A 12,860-nucleotide genomic window follows, 5' to 3' on the forward strand; every position below is an offset into this window, starting at 1 on the left:
CAACGTTACGACAGGCGCAATATTTCTGCACAAAAGACAGACGCCGCCAATAGCCAATCAACTGTCGATGGCCGCTCGTTGAAATGGTTTCGGTCCTATCACAGCGGGGAGGAGGCTGTGCCAAAGCGCGCGTGTTTGGAGGTTTCTGGAAGCGTTTCTCTTCCGCTGGCCTCTGAAACCGGCCTGACTGTGTGAAGCCCTCTTTAAGTTACAGAATGGCTGCTGTAAAAGCGCTTAATCCCAAAGCAGAGGTAGCCAGGGCTCAGGCCGCCTTGGCTGTTAACATCAGTGCCGCCCGTGGACTCCAGGATGTCCTGAAAAGTAATCTAGGACCGAAAGGAACCATGAAAATGTAAGTTCTGTCTTTACAAACGACCATGAATTGCTTTGTTAGCGCACGCGTGATACGCTACATAACGCTGACAGGTTGTCTAGCCTGCTAGCTAGCTAGCTAATCAGTAGTCTAGTTGTCTTACTAAGTTGATAAATAGAAGTGTTCTTCTAGGTCTTTGTCATTTAGGGCATTTTTACGTATGAATGCAATTAATGCTATATCGATTAGAGTGCTAATCGATAAAGTATTGCTAGTTAGCAACTAAGAAGTTGCTAGCTAGCTAACGTAAGTTCAATTGAATGTAGCAGTACAGCTAGGTTCGCTAAATTCCACTAGCTCATTCTATGATCCACATGGTTTTAGCTAGCTAAGCTAACTAGCTAACCAGCTAGCACCAAAGTCTGATTGCGGTGTTGGTGGCGTTAGACATCAGAACTTTGAATGTAGCTAATTGGCTAGTAGCTAGCGTTCCCTAGCGTTAAACTGAAAACATTGTTTCTGCATAGCATGGAATTTGTCTCCAGTGATGATCTAAACAATTATCTGGGGTTTGCTTTGAACTTACTAATGTTAGCTTTAAAAAAAAGAAGCTAAAATATCTTGTTTCCCGGCATCACACGGCACCACCCTTTTTTCGGCATATAATTAGCTAACATATCTAGCCAGGTATGGTTCTCGTTGCTAAAAAACCCATGGGTCTTTCCTGCTTCCGTTAGTTGATTTCTAGCCGTCATGTTGAGTATTCCACAATTAAAAATGTATAACGTAAATATTCTATTGGTTGTGAAGCGCTGTGTCAGCGTGTGACTATTTTATAACTTACAAATTAAAAGATGACGGTAAGTATGTTTTTAAACAGGAGACTTTGTTGTCCACAGGCTTGTCTCCGGTGCAGGAGACATCAAGCTCACTAAAGATGGCAATGTTCTTTTGCACGAGATGGTGAGAGATGTTCTGGTTTTTTTTTCTAAAACAGATAGCTTTGTCCTTTCTCAATATTAAAAACCAAGCATATACAAAGCAGCTATACTTATATCTGCTGGGTTTACAGTAAATAGTGTTTTGAACCACATAAAGCAGTTGTTATTGGAATTACTGACTGGAGACTGAATTCTCTTCTTTTTGTGTTTAATAGCAAATTCAGCATCCAACTGCATCCCTCATTGCAAAGGTGGCCACAGCCCAAGATGACATCACTGGAGATGGAACCACATCCAATGTACTCATAATTGGGGAGCTATTGAAACAGGCGGATCTTTATATTTCTGAGGTTGGCATACATATTTGGCACTTCTTGTTTTGTTTGAGACATAAAATGTTTAATAGGCAGAATAAGTTCAACTTTTACAGTGGTGTTGGTGAGGATTTTATTTTATTTATTCATTTTTATTTTTTGCACTGGTCTTTCATTTTCCATTGGCTTCATCAGGGTCTCCACCCCAGGATCATTGCGGAGGGCTTTGAGGCAGCAAAAGACAAGGCATTGCAAGTGCTGGAGGACGTGAAGGTCACCAGGGAGATGGGCCGTGAGACGCTCATCAGCGTGGCGAGGACTTCGCTGAGAACCAAGGTTCATGCGGAGCTGGCTGACCTGCTCACGGAGGTATGGAAGAGGCAGGGGGACATCTCTTTGGGTCTGCTTTTCCCTTTGTAAATGTAGAGCAGAGAACTGTGTTGCTTAGAAAGAATGTTGCTTAGTCCAGTCCTTGGGCTCTACTAGCCAGTCTATGTTCTTGCCTTTTATTTATATATATATATATATATATTATACACACACACTGTGTGTGTGTGTGTGTGTGTGTGTGTGTGTGTGTGTGTGTGTGTATGAATTTTGAGCAAATCAAGTGGAATACAGAGGGCTCATTAGTCCAAGGTCTCCTTTTTGCCTGAGCTGCTGTGAGCTGTTGCTACATTCTGTCTGTTTCTGACCTGGTCAGGCAAATGGAGAGACATTTAAGTCCTTATGCACCGTGAGCATGCATGTATGTAGAACGCACGATAATTTATTTGGCATCAGTTTTGATTTATGTTTATGAAGAAACTCTGCATCGGTTAGATATACATACAATTAACAGTTAATCTTGACCAGTCTTAGCCCTTTGCAGTGTAATTTCATATGATTTAATGTAGTTATGCAAAAATACAGTTTTCATGTGCACTAGACTATAGGACAAACCTCCAAATATAAAATAAAGCAGTCTTTTTACTTTTCCAAACGAAAAGTGCACCAGGTAACACAAATGAAAAATGAAAACACTTTTTATTGTCAACACACAGAGGCCTAATGCAGTCCCTGTGCTATTCATATGTGGCTATGTTTAGGCCACTGTCAACCTTGCATGGTGAACAAATGTAAATGTGACCGGCACAGAATGGGTTATAAGACTGATCGGCTGGTTACTGGTTATGGCCGATCCCACTGAAAAGCAGCCAATTCCTATCACTGGTTGGTGCATCTCTAACTTAATGTTGTTTCTTCCGGTTCTTTTAACACTTTACTTTGACCTATGTTGATAACAGTTAATGTAAGTTATTGTGAAGATACAAGCAGTTAAAAAACTTGAAAAATGCTGCAATGCATTGTTAGATTGCTTGCACTCGTGCACCAATTTACAAATAGTTCTTCTGCTTTGTACTAATCATTTGCTTCCCTTGTCATTCTTATGAACAGCTTGGGAGTAATCATTGCAAGTGAAAAGTGTAAACTTTTAGGTTGTTTAGCTGAGCACGCTTTCAAAGGCTTCTCTTGTGTGTGCCCAGTATGTAAGCTCTCGGTTCTCAGAGTTTTTGTTTTTATATTCCTTCCAGGCTGTGGTGGACGCTGTGCTGGCCATCAAGAAACCCAATGAGCCCATTGACCTCTTTATGGTGGAGATCATGGAAATGAAACACAAAACGGAGAGTGACACACAGTAAGGACCTACCTTATGGTTCAGTTCACTGGACAATTGGATGGAATTTTCACCTTTCAAATTGGTGACAGTCATTTGTGTACCTTGTGTATTCTCCCTTACTATAAAATCAAAAGCTAAAGACATTCTTATACCACTGAATTGTAAATATTGACAACCTTTTTTTTTTTTTTTTTTTTTTTTGATGTTCAGACTCATCAGAGGTTTGGTGTTGGACCATGGCGCCAGACATCCAGACATGAAGAAGAGAGTGGAAGATGCCTATATCCTGACCTGCAATGTCTCTTTGGAATATGAGAAAACGTGGGTTTACTTCCTGTTGCCACAGGCTGCCATCATACTTTGGTGTTCATAATGGGTACCTTTTAAGTGTGTGGCACTTGGTAGTGCACCAAACTTATTAGTTTGTGCTGCACTGAATTCTACCTCCACAGCGAGGTGAACTCCGGCTTCTTCTACAAGAGCGCTGATGAGCGGGAGAAGCTGGTGAAGGCCGAGAGGAAGTTCATCGAGGAGCGTGTGCAGAAGATCATCGCGCTGAAGAACAAAGTGTGTGCTGACAACAATAAGGCCTTTGTTGTCATCAACCAGAAGGTAAGTAGGAAGCACCTAGTAATACTCTGCCTTCAGGCTTTGGACATTAGCAGTTCAAAGTTGTTTAGAATGAGATTTTCTTGGACATGGGTTAAACTGGAGCACTTCAAGTTAACTCCTACAGGCATATGTACATACAGCTGTCTAGCTTGGATAGTCTTATGCCTTCAGAATGTGCATTTGTTGTAAGTATTACTTTGACACCAGAGTCAGAATAAGGGTTTTTTTATGCACAGTGAACACCCATGGGTCGCTTGTGTAGCCATCTGTGGAAATAAATATTGTGCTATAGTGAAGTGTGGTCTACCTCTGCAGTAGAAGACGGTCTGTTCTTACTACATGTATTCATGAGACCAGTACACTGCACACACATTGTCAGAACCGTCAGTACGGTCGTAGGAGCTGGCACTAAAGTCTTCTTTTGGCACAGGGCATTGATCCGTTCTCTCTGGATGCTCTGGCTAAAGAGGGCATTGTAGCCCTGCGCAGGGCGAAGAGGAGGAACATGGAAAGGTAGGCGTCAGGTCTGGCTGCCACCGTAGGTTTAGTGGAAAGTCGGTCACTAAAGAAATGCCTGAGGCATGGCTGAATTCTGTTTTACTCTTTCTGTGGTAAACACAGTCAGACACCATGCCAGATTACCCCTCTCTCTCATTCGGTCATGGTAGTACCATCTCCATGTTTATTACTAATGTGAGGGGGAGATACACATTGTACCGCGCAGCCTTAAGCGCTTTGTGCTCTGTCCGTGGCCCTGCTTATTCAGACAGCATGGGTTTCTCACTACTTTTTCAGGCTCACCCTAGCCTGTGGCGGCATCGCCATGAACTCTGTGGACGACCTCACCCCCGAGTGCTTGGGCCACGCTGGTCTCGTCTACGAGCACACGCTGGTCAGTTTCTACTACTTTTGCGCCCATCCGTGCCTGTTCGAGAGAGTTGTTTTCACCGCATGGCCGTTTGAATTGCCCACTGATTGCCTGTTATTTGCGACAGGGAGAGGAGAAGTACACATTCATTGAGAAGTGCGGCAACCCTCGCTCTGTGACGCTGCTGGTCAAAGGCCCCAACAAACACACGCTCACTCAGATCAAAGACGCCGTGCGGGATGGCCTGCGTGCGGTCAAAAATGCCATCGAGGACGGTACGGACGCTGTTTGCTGCCAAACCTGCACAGCAGCCAGCCTTGGCAAGGCCGTAGAAGGGCAGAGTCGAAATTCTGAGATTCAATGTTTTCAATTTCTGCCACAGTGCTCCTGCAGAAACGGAGCCCTATGCAATTGCTTGTTTTAGCCCCATTTCAAGACTGTATTGCATTGTGTTCATATTTGCTAATTTGGAGAAGAAGCTGTGGTAACACTAGCATTTCAGTGCACTTTAAATGGACAATATGTTCTGCTGACTAAGGTACAAAAGCAACTTTTGCAGGGTTGCTATTCATGAAAAGCATAGCGATACCTGGGATGGGCCACATGGAGGCAGTTTCAGACCAATCATCGAGCCACTTGTACAAATTGCTGTTGAAAAACTTTTCACAAAACTCTTGATTCCTCATTGTCTTCCTGGGAGTGCAGGCAGTGTGGTGGCGGGAGCTGGGGCTTTCGAGGTCGCCGTGGCTGATGCTCTGGTGAAACACAAACCCAAGGTGAAGGGCCGGGCTCAGCTGGGCGTGCAGGCGTTTGCTGATGCTCTGCTCGTCATCCCAAAGGTAGCGTGACCTTTCCATGGACTCATTCCAACAGGAGTTACCACATTACTTTTTGTTGCTGTGCTCTTTCTTAATTTGACATAACTTCATAACGGCAGTTTAAACAGACGTGTGTTTTCTCTGTAGGTCCTAGCTCAGAATTCAGGCTATGACCCACAGGAGACTCTTGTGAAGCTGCAGACTGAATTCAAGGAGTCTGGACAGCTCATTGGGGTCGACCTGAGCACCGGTACGTGTCCCCAACACTTAGTCCTGTCACTCAAATCTAGAGGAACAGGGGTGCGTCAACTAAAGTTTTTGACTAGAATTCACCATTCACATCTATGCAATCCTAATATTTGGATCTTAATACTGTTTCTTTTGGCTTATGCATTGCCCAGGTGAACCAATGCTAGCTGGGGAAGCTGGTGTTTGGGATAACTATAGTGTTAAAAAGCAGCTGCTTCACTCATGGTGAGTAAAACCTAAATCTCTTCTGTACGGTGACTGGTCAGTTGTGAGTGTTCTGTGGATGCTACCAGCATGGCTGAATTCTGTTTTACTTTATCTGTAGTAATGGCAGTCAGACACCATGCAAGATCATCCCTCTCCCTTGTTTTGAAATGGTGATGATGGAACTGTTGTCATGTGTTTTAAGGGAGAACACAGTGTATTTGCCTAGAGTAACCAATGTTTATCAAGTCAAGCCTACAATAACCATCATGTCACCCTTAATCAGCCTGTCAAGCTCAAGTAAAATGTTTTAAAGCAGCCAGACCATACAGTGGTAATCACACAAGTTAGTCTGAAAGTTAGTGCACAAGATGCTGTCTGGAACTGGCAACATATGAAGATCATTTTTCCTGCTTTTCTCCCTCTGCAGCACGGTAATCGCTAGTAACATCCTCCTGGTAGATGAGATCATGAGAGCTGGAATGTCCTCCCTCAAAGGCTAAAAGAATTGAGCATGACAACCCGCCAGATGAAGACAGCCTAGGCGTTTGGCACCCACATGAATTTTGTGCTAACTGCATCCTGACTGGATGTCCACTTATTTTCTGTGCCCGGTAGCGTTTTCATTTCCCGCAGGACTCTTCCTCTAATCAGTTGGGTTATTTATGAGGTTTTGTTAAAAGGCACTAAACTGCAGTACACACCTTTTTCTTTGTACCCATTAAATGTTCTGGTTCGTGAAAGTTTTTGAGTGAATTACCTTGCATGACCTGACTGGTAGAAGAAACACAATTAATATAAAATAAACCATGCTGAGTCAGAATCACTTGAAAACATTATACTTAAATAAAGCTACCCCAATACATCTTGACAGGTCATCTTGATCATTAAATCTGGTTAAGCAAAGTTAGTCTATAAAATGCAAGATTACAAAAACAAGCTCTGTTATCATTTTCTAGTATGATGCACTTAAAGATAAGTTAGCTTTTGAGGTTAAAAAAATGTAGCATTATTCTGCACAAAAATTCATGGAATTAAGTACTTCAATATTGCTATATAAAGGCATTGATACAGCAGTAGATAAAACAATTATGCTCAAATGATAGGAACTGGATAAAAATGACAGTTTGGAATGTGAAACAATTCAAGCACTCAGGCCTCCTTTAACTTGCTATTACATCAATCATGCCACATTTTGTATCATGTATTTGTTTTTGCTTTTGGTCAACCTTTAGTCAGCAACATGCCTTTCTACTCATTCATCCTTCCTTCTTCCCAAAATCGCTCTTGTCCAATTTCATCCCAAGTTTCCAATGCAAGTGTTCAACCAACAGATATTGAGTTGTAAACTACTCCAAAATGGGAGTAAAGGAATCAGATTAAAACAAAAATGACTAGACTTGTTCTATCTGCAAGTTAAGATGTTCATTGTGAATTATTATTCATGATTAAGATTAATTGTTCAAGCACCAAGTAGTCTTAAAATGCTGCTTAACATATTCCTTTGCTTAATATACATTCTTTGGATCTATAAATATCAAAAGCTCCACCCCAAACGAAAAGGAATCAAACTGACACTTCTATTCCACCTAACTCTCAAAAAGGTATGTATGGCACACTTTGATATGCACTAGAAATAAAAATCACTTTGGTTCTGAGATACACATAATGCACTCCTCCAGAAGTAATAGCTATCGCACACCTGGATATAACCAACATTCTTCATCATCGTAGTTGTGAGTTTTCAACACTTTTTCTCCTTTACAGAAACCAAGCATGCAGTCTGCACATTCTGGTGAAATAAGACTACTCTGTCTTCAGTCTGTCACTGCTGCACTGCTGCTGGTGTTAACCTAGCTGTTTCATCATAAGGCAACATTCTGTTGTATCATCCTTTAATGTAATCATCCATTAATGTAACCTGAAATTGTCACAGAGGCTGTGGTAGGAGGAGAAGCCTAAAACTTAAAACGCACTGCACACAAAACAGTATTTACTGAATGCTTCGAGAAGTAGATTTCTAAACTCTTTCGTGTACAAAGATGTGAAACAGTCCACTGTGAAGCAGATGAAGACTCTGGATTCCTCTGTTTCACTCAGTTCTTTGATGGAATCGAGTTCCAGACCATTTGGTTCCATTAGATCACTTTGACCGTCCAGTGCTTTCTGATTTCTGGTCCAGTCTACCCTGGGATTAAGTCTCGGGCTTTGTTCCCTAGAACAGCCGTGCCTGTTTTTTCAGCTCATTTTGTTTCCACAGTGCCAGACGGTCAAAGTCTACCATGGTCATCCCAAAGACCTGGTAGAACTCTTCAGGGGACAGATGTCTCTGTAGGAATGGGAATCAGCAGAAATGTGGTTATAAACATCATGTGAACATCATATAATGAGTAGGCCTTTAACAAAAAAACTTCTGTATCAAATGATATGCAGTATTTGGACTTTTGGAAAAGCCATATGAAGGACCATTCAAGGCTATATCAGTCTGCCTTGGGAGTCTTGGCTGTGCCTGCAACTAGTGTTAGTGTTCAAGATTCTTTAGTGAGTCTTTAGTCTTTAGCTTTTCTGCTGTTGCACATATGTGCCCAAATTGTAGCATAAAATGTTTTATGAAGTTACACACTTTTGGCTCATTTCATGCCTCTTTTACCACAATTTTCTTTAAAGGTCTTTAAATCTCATGCCATACTTTAAATTATGAAGGGAATGTCATATAATGAAACAAATCAGGAACAGTGAGGGACTTGAGACTTGGATAGGAATCATGTCCAAAGACTTCACTCTCAGGGAATTCAGACCGGAAACAGACTCATCCCTCAGAGAATTAAGACCTGACTCAGACTTATCCCTCAGAGAATTCAGATCGGACTTGGAACACAAATGCTTGTGAACACCTCTAGCATATATGGGTATCTTTGTCTGTGTGATTCACCTCCAGTCTTGCCCTGTCTACATCACCGGGGAGCTGGTTGCATCCACGAACAGTGACCATCAGATCCTGATACGGATAAACCTGCAAAGGTCAGAGAAGTGGCAGACATGACTAAAGTTGAGCGATCATGACATGATTCATGCTAAAATTCTGAAGATGGTTTTCTGCCACATGGTGGTACATCTGTTAAACTCCTTTTGCAAGGACTCCCACCTTGTATTCTGAAACACAGAAAAGAGGAGATGAGTGCCGATCAGCTCTTTTCAAGCTGTCATGCTCGGTTAGGCATTGACCATATGGCCTCACATAGAAAATGCTTACCTCTATATCCCCAATTCACTGCATTGGCACTGTCATAATGGAAATAGTCAGCACTGTGAGGCTAGAAAGGAAGGTAACAGATCCACCTCAGAACCCTTTCATTTCTAACTCCACTGGGATATTAAGGATGATCATGTATAACCTCCCAGCTGGTAAATAGTTTTCCTCTAGAACATTTTCTCCCAAGCTATCATTCAAGCATGACATGCCCCAAAATATTAATGCTAGTAGAATTATTAAGCACAAAGAGCATATCTACATATCTGATCAACCCACATGGAATTTAAATATTCTCACAGAATGTATTACATATGGCCAAGTTTACAGCCAAAAACGGATTCATACCCTGTTTAGGTTGTTCCTGCCATACCCCGGCAGAGAGGCTGATTTGGAGATGAAAGTATCTGTAAGACGCACAAACACGCATAAAAGGTGAAGACTTTCCCTCTCACTCTGAACACAAACACAATCGCACATACACGCGTCATGATTAGAGCGATCATGTACACTGTACAGACAGTAGAGGGCGCCCTTTGCACAGATACAGCTCCTGCAAATGAATATACGGCTAAGCCAGAAAGCTGCAAGATATGAAAAATAAAAATTGATTGATTTATTTATATACATCTTCCAAATCATCTTTTTTTTCAGTTGTGAATTTTTTTTAGAGGAACTACTTTTTGAGGACCTGAAGCTCAGTTCTGAAGCCAAGCTTCACAGAGATGCAGTTGAATAAAGAACAATTACATAAACACAAACACACACTCAGAGGACTCAGCACAGAGTTGTATGAAAACAAAGAAACAACTCTCAGTGACTCACCACTGTCTGCACTGTAATGGAATCTAGGAGCTATAGATAGATAGATAGATAGATAGAGAGAGAGAGAGAGAGAGAGAAAGAGAGAGAAATCTCAAAGATTGAGTTACCATCATGTTGATATGACAGTTCAGTAGTTTAGTACAGACTCAATTACTGACTCAGACAGGATGTCAATTTAGTGGATAAACTCAAAGAAAGTGAACATTTTCAATGTGTGTGCATTTCAATGTGTGTGCATGCACACATCTTGTAGAAGATGAGATTTGTAGAACTGGCACATAACCATAAAGAAGGTTAGTCAGGCTGCTCCGCTGGGCCTGGCTTCTTTTACCACCTGCATTGAGGTCAGTCTAATCATTGTTTTTATTCGTGACTTTTCTTTCACAGAGACAGAATGATGAGTGAGAGCATGGCTGCTTTTATGCTGCCACTCATAAATAATAAAGGACAGGGACAAAATCAGCAGGGAAGACAGAAAAGGGGTCTGAGTGGACACACACACACGCAGATATGGGAAGGTAAATTTTATTGTTGTGCTGCCATTGTTTCTAATATCATCACCTCTGAATTAATATAATTATAGTCCCTGCATTTATATATAGTCATTTCAAAACACACAAAGGTCACACTACAAAATCTTTGAAGAAACCAGCTTCACGCCAATCCACATTGACTCTACTGCACGTTTCTAGGAGAAAGAATTTGAAATGGACACACAAGGCTCTTTCCACCCGAGTCCTCTCAAACCTAATACACACACACACACACACACACACACACACACACACACACACATGTATCTTCCCGCCTACACACACTGCGAGAGCAGTCTGGAAATGGCTTATGGGGAATGAAAGACTGATGAACTGCAGCGATCACTTGGGGCTCATGATCGCATCTCTCTGCTTTGGGACTGAGCAGAATTTAATCAGGCAAAGGACAAAAGTCAGCGGAGTGTTATGATTGGGCCACCCCGAGACATGGGGTCAAGTACAATATAACATCCCATGTGTATTATGTAAAAATAGAGCCCAAACCACAGTACTGGATTTGGAGTCAGGGAAGTGGAGCTATATTGTAATATATTATAATTATTGGCTTGGGCCAATAATTTGTGTAGGACAACGACATCAGTGATAATACGTAGAGCTGGAGGACACGTCGGCTGGTCCTGAGCCCCCTGCTAGTAAGTGTGCGGTATGAGGAGAGGGATACCCCCTCCGGCTGGTCAGTAGCCTGGGGTTGGGTGAGTGGCGGTGGGATGCTGCCTCTCCCTGACTCATCCAGTAACCATGGGGACTAACCAGCCTGCTGCCATCCTCATTGCTCCTACACACACAGACTCATACACATCTAGTTTCATCTCACATACTCATGCTTTTGTGCTGTATCTGTGTCGCGTAGAGAACAGAAATGTGTAGTGCAACCACTTGTAAATCTGTTCGATCCCAAAACTAAAGTCTTACCTTAACACCCATAGTGTCTGTTAGCCTTAAATAAATCAGTAATAAATCCAAATCTAATCCAACCAAACACACAAAACAAATATTTTACACTTTTAGCTTATGAAATTTAGTTTGATTCCTTAAAAAAAAAATTCTATATCCAACATTGGTTTGACATGTTTAAGACATCCCTCTCTCGCTTTTCATTGCCATTTACTGCACACACACACGCACACACACACTCCTATGCTCCTACAAACCAATCAACCTTTGGTCTCTTTTCATCAACAACATGCTGTGTATCACTTCAAAATATCTGTTCCAGCCCAAAAGGACCTCAGTCAGGATGCACAGTCTAGTACTCCACCTAAAATTAGAGATATTTTTCAAATTGAACTTCTCTCTTGAGGTTATTACACACAGCATCTTTATCCAGCAGATACAGGGATTATACTGAAGAGATAACGCACAGTCTTAGATAACACACTCTTAGAACGGTATAACGATTTGACTCTTTGAAGAGGCAGTTGATTTATATTCTTAAAGAAACATATACACAGAGTCTTAAAGTTTTAACTGGGCACTCAGCGACAGCACCTCCGTACCCGCTGTGATCTGTGGTTTGGGTGAAGGTGTATGTGAGAATGGGCCCTTACAGCCGTTGACTGTGTTACTGTAGCCCGAGTTATGCAGCGCCTCTTTGCTCCCTCTCCGGGAGTTCCGTGCGCTGCTCCAGGGGTCGCTGTCACAGGAGCCGGACCTGGCCTTCATTTCTTCCTTCAGGATCATCCGGCCGATCCCAGCTTGGATCTGGACAGCAGGGATGACAGGGAGTGTCTGAAGTGCTTGGAGAACCGTTACGTGAGTGGGTGGTAAAGAAGTGTTTGGAAAGGGTCTTTACTCTGTTAATGCTTTGATTCCAGCCATCCTCCTCGCCTCCTGAAGAGAATCTGCGACCCCGAGGAACTGAGTGAGAGAGCGAGACATAGAAGAGACAGAGAGTGAGCGAGACAGTGAGCGAGAGAGAGAGCGAGAGGGAATTGATCAGTATTGACCAGAAAGACCTAGTATTTAAAAAAAAAAAAAAATACTATTCAAGCAGTGCAAAAATAAACAAAACACCAACCTTCGAAGACAGACACTTCCAAACTCAAGTGTGACCTGACATGTGTAGGCCATTTAAAAAACTCAAGAAAAATAACACACCTTTGGGAGAGCCGGGGTAAAAGTAGTCTGACTCGGAGTGCTCGGAGAGGTTAGACGGATATGGCGAGAAGGGAGAGGAGAGAATATCCTCGCTGGTTTTGCTCTTTGGGGCTTCGTTTTCGTTATCATCTGTGGGGCGGAAAGACATTGCGATA

At 42.3% G+C, this 12,860-nt stretch overlaps 2 protein-coding genes and 2 non-coding genes across 12 annotated transcripts in view; 3 read left to right on the top strand and 1 right to left on the bottom strand.

The window, feature by feature from the left end:
- The first annotated feature begins 145 nt into the window (after nt 1–145).
- cct6a (chaperonin containing TCP1, subunit 6A (zeta 1)) lies at nt 146–6,722 on the top strand. The gene is made up of 14 exons (XM_027000125.3): nt 146–352; nt 1,213–1,276; nt 1,470–1,604; nt 1,764–1,937; nt 3,143–3,246; nt 3,439–3,549; nt 3,681–3,840; nt 4,271–4,353; nt 4,636–4,732; nt 4,836–4,983; nt 5,414–5,547; nt 5,674–5,776; nt 5,928–6,000; nt 6,410–6,722. The coding sequence occupies exons 1-14, from the start codon at nt 216–218 to the stop codon at nt 6,480–6,482; spliced, it is 1,596 nt and encodes a 531-aa protein (XP_026855926.1). The 5' UTR covers nt 146–215; the 3' UTR covers nt 6,483–6,722.
- LOC113571316 (small nucleolar RNA SNORA15) lies at nt 4,420–4,552 on the top strand. The gene has a single exon (XR_003409990.1). It is a non-coding gene; the product is annotated as a small nucleolar RNA SNORA15 (small nucleolar RNA).
- On the top strand, nt 6,068–6,195 carry LOC113571315 (small nucleolar RNA SNORA15). The gene has a single exon (XR_003409989.1). It is a non-coding gene; the product is annotated as a small nucleolar RNA SNORA15 (small nucleolar RNA).
- An 80-nt stretch (nt 6,723–6,802) lies between the features above and the next one.
- The window catches only part of LOC113571271 (actin-binding LIM protein 3-like), a 58,238-nt gene continuing 52,180 nt past the window's right edge, over nt 6,803–12,860 (bottom strand). For 4 of the 9 annotated variants that reach the window (XM_081720176.1, XM_081720180.1, XM_081720175.1 and 1 more), the window contains 8 exons: nt 12,706–12,816; nt 12,401–12,465; nt 12,156–12,309; nt 10,055–10,084; nt 9,578–9,636; nt 9,233–9,293; nt 8,912–8,992; nt 6,803–8,308 (listed from right to left, as the gene is read on the bottom strand). In XM_081720176.1, coding sequence (XP_081576302.1) covers nt 8,934–8,992; nt 9,233–9,293; nt 9,578–9,636; nt 10,055–10,084; nt 12,156–12,309; nt 12,401–12,465; nt 12,706–12,816 — 539 coding nt within the window. In that variant the 3' untranslated portion in view covers nt 6,803–8,308; nt 8,912–8,933. Of the gene's footprint in view, nt 8,309–8,911; nt 9,133–9,232; nt 9,294–9,577; nt 9,637–10,054; nt 10,085–12,155; nt 12,310–12,400; nt 12,466–12,705; nt 12,835–12,860 lie in introns of all 9 variants that reach the window. The other 5 variants (XM_081720182.1, XM_081720178.1, XR_014125148.1 and 2 more) reach the window with 5 other exon arrangements.

Source organism: Electrophorus electricus, chromosome 8, assembly GCF_041902795.1.
Source record: "Electrophorus electricus isolate QZ-2024a chromosome 8, ASM4190279v1, whole genome shotgun sequence".
Taxonomy (NCBI): Eukaryota; Metazoa; Chordata; class Actinopteri; order Gymnotiformes; family Gymnotidae; genus Electrophorus; species Electrophorus electricus.

Bases quoted from the DNA above. Each gene is read 5' to 3' on its own strand.
- cct6a (XM_027000125.3), top strand. From the start codon at position 216: ATGGCTGCTGTAAAAGCGCTTAATCCCAAAGCAGAGGTAGCCAGGGCT. The intron at 3,550-3,680 runs GTGGGTTTACTT...CTACCTCCACAG, and splicing joins TCTTTGGAATATGAGAAAAC to CGAGGTGAACTCCGGCTTCT. The intron at 4,354-4,635 runs GTAGGCGTCAGG...CTACTTTTTCAG, and splicing joins AAGAGGAGGAACATGGAAAG to GCTCACCCTAGCCTGTGGCG.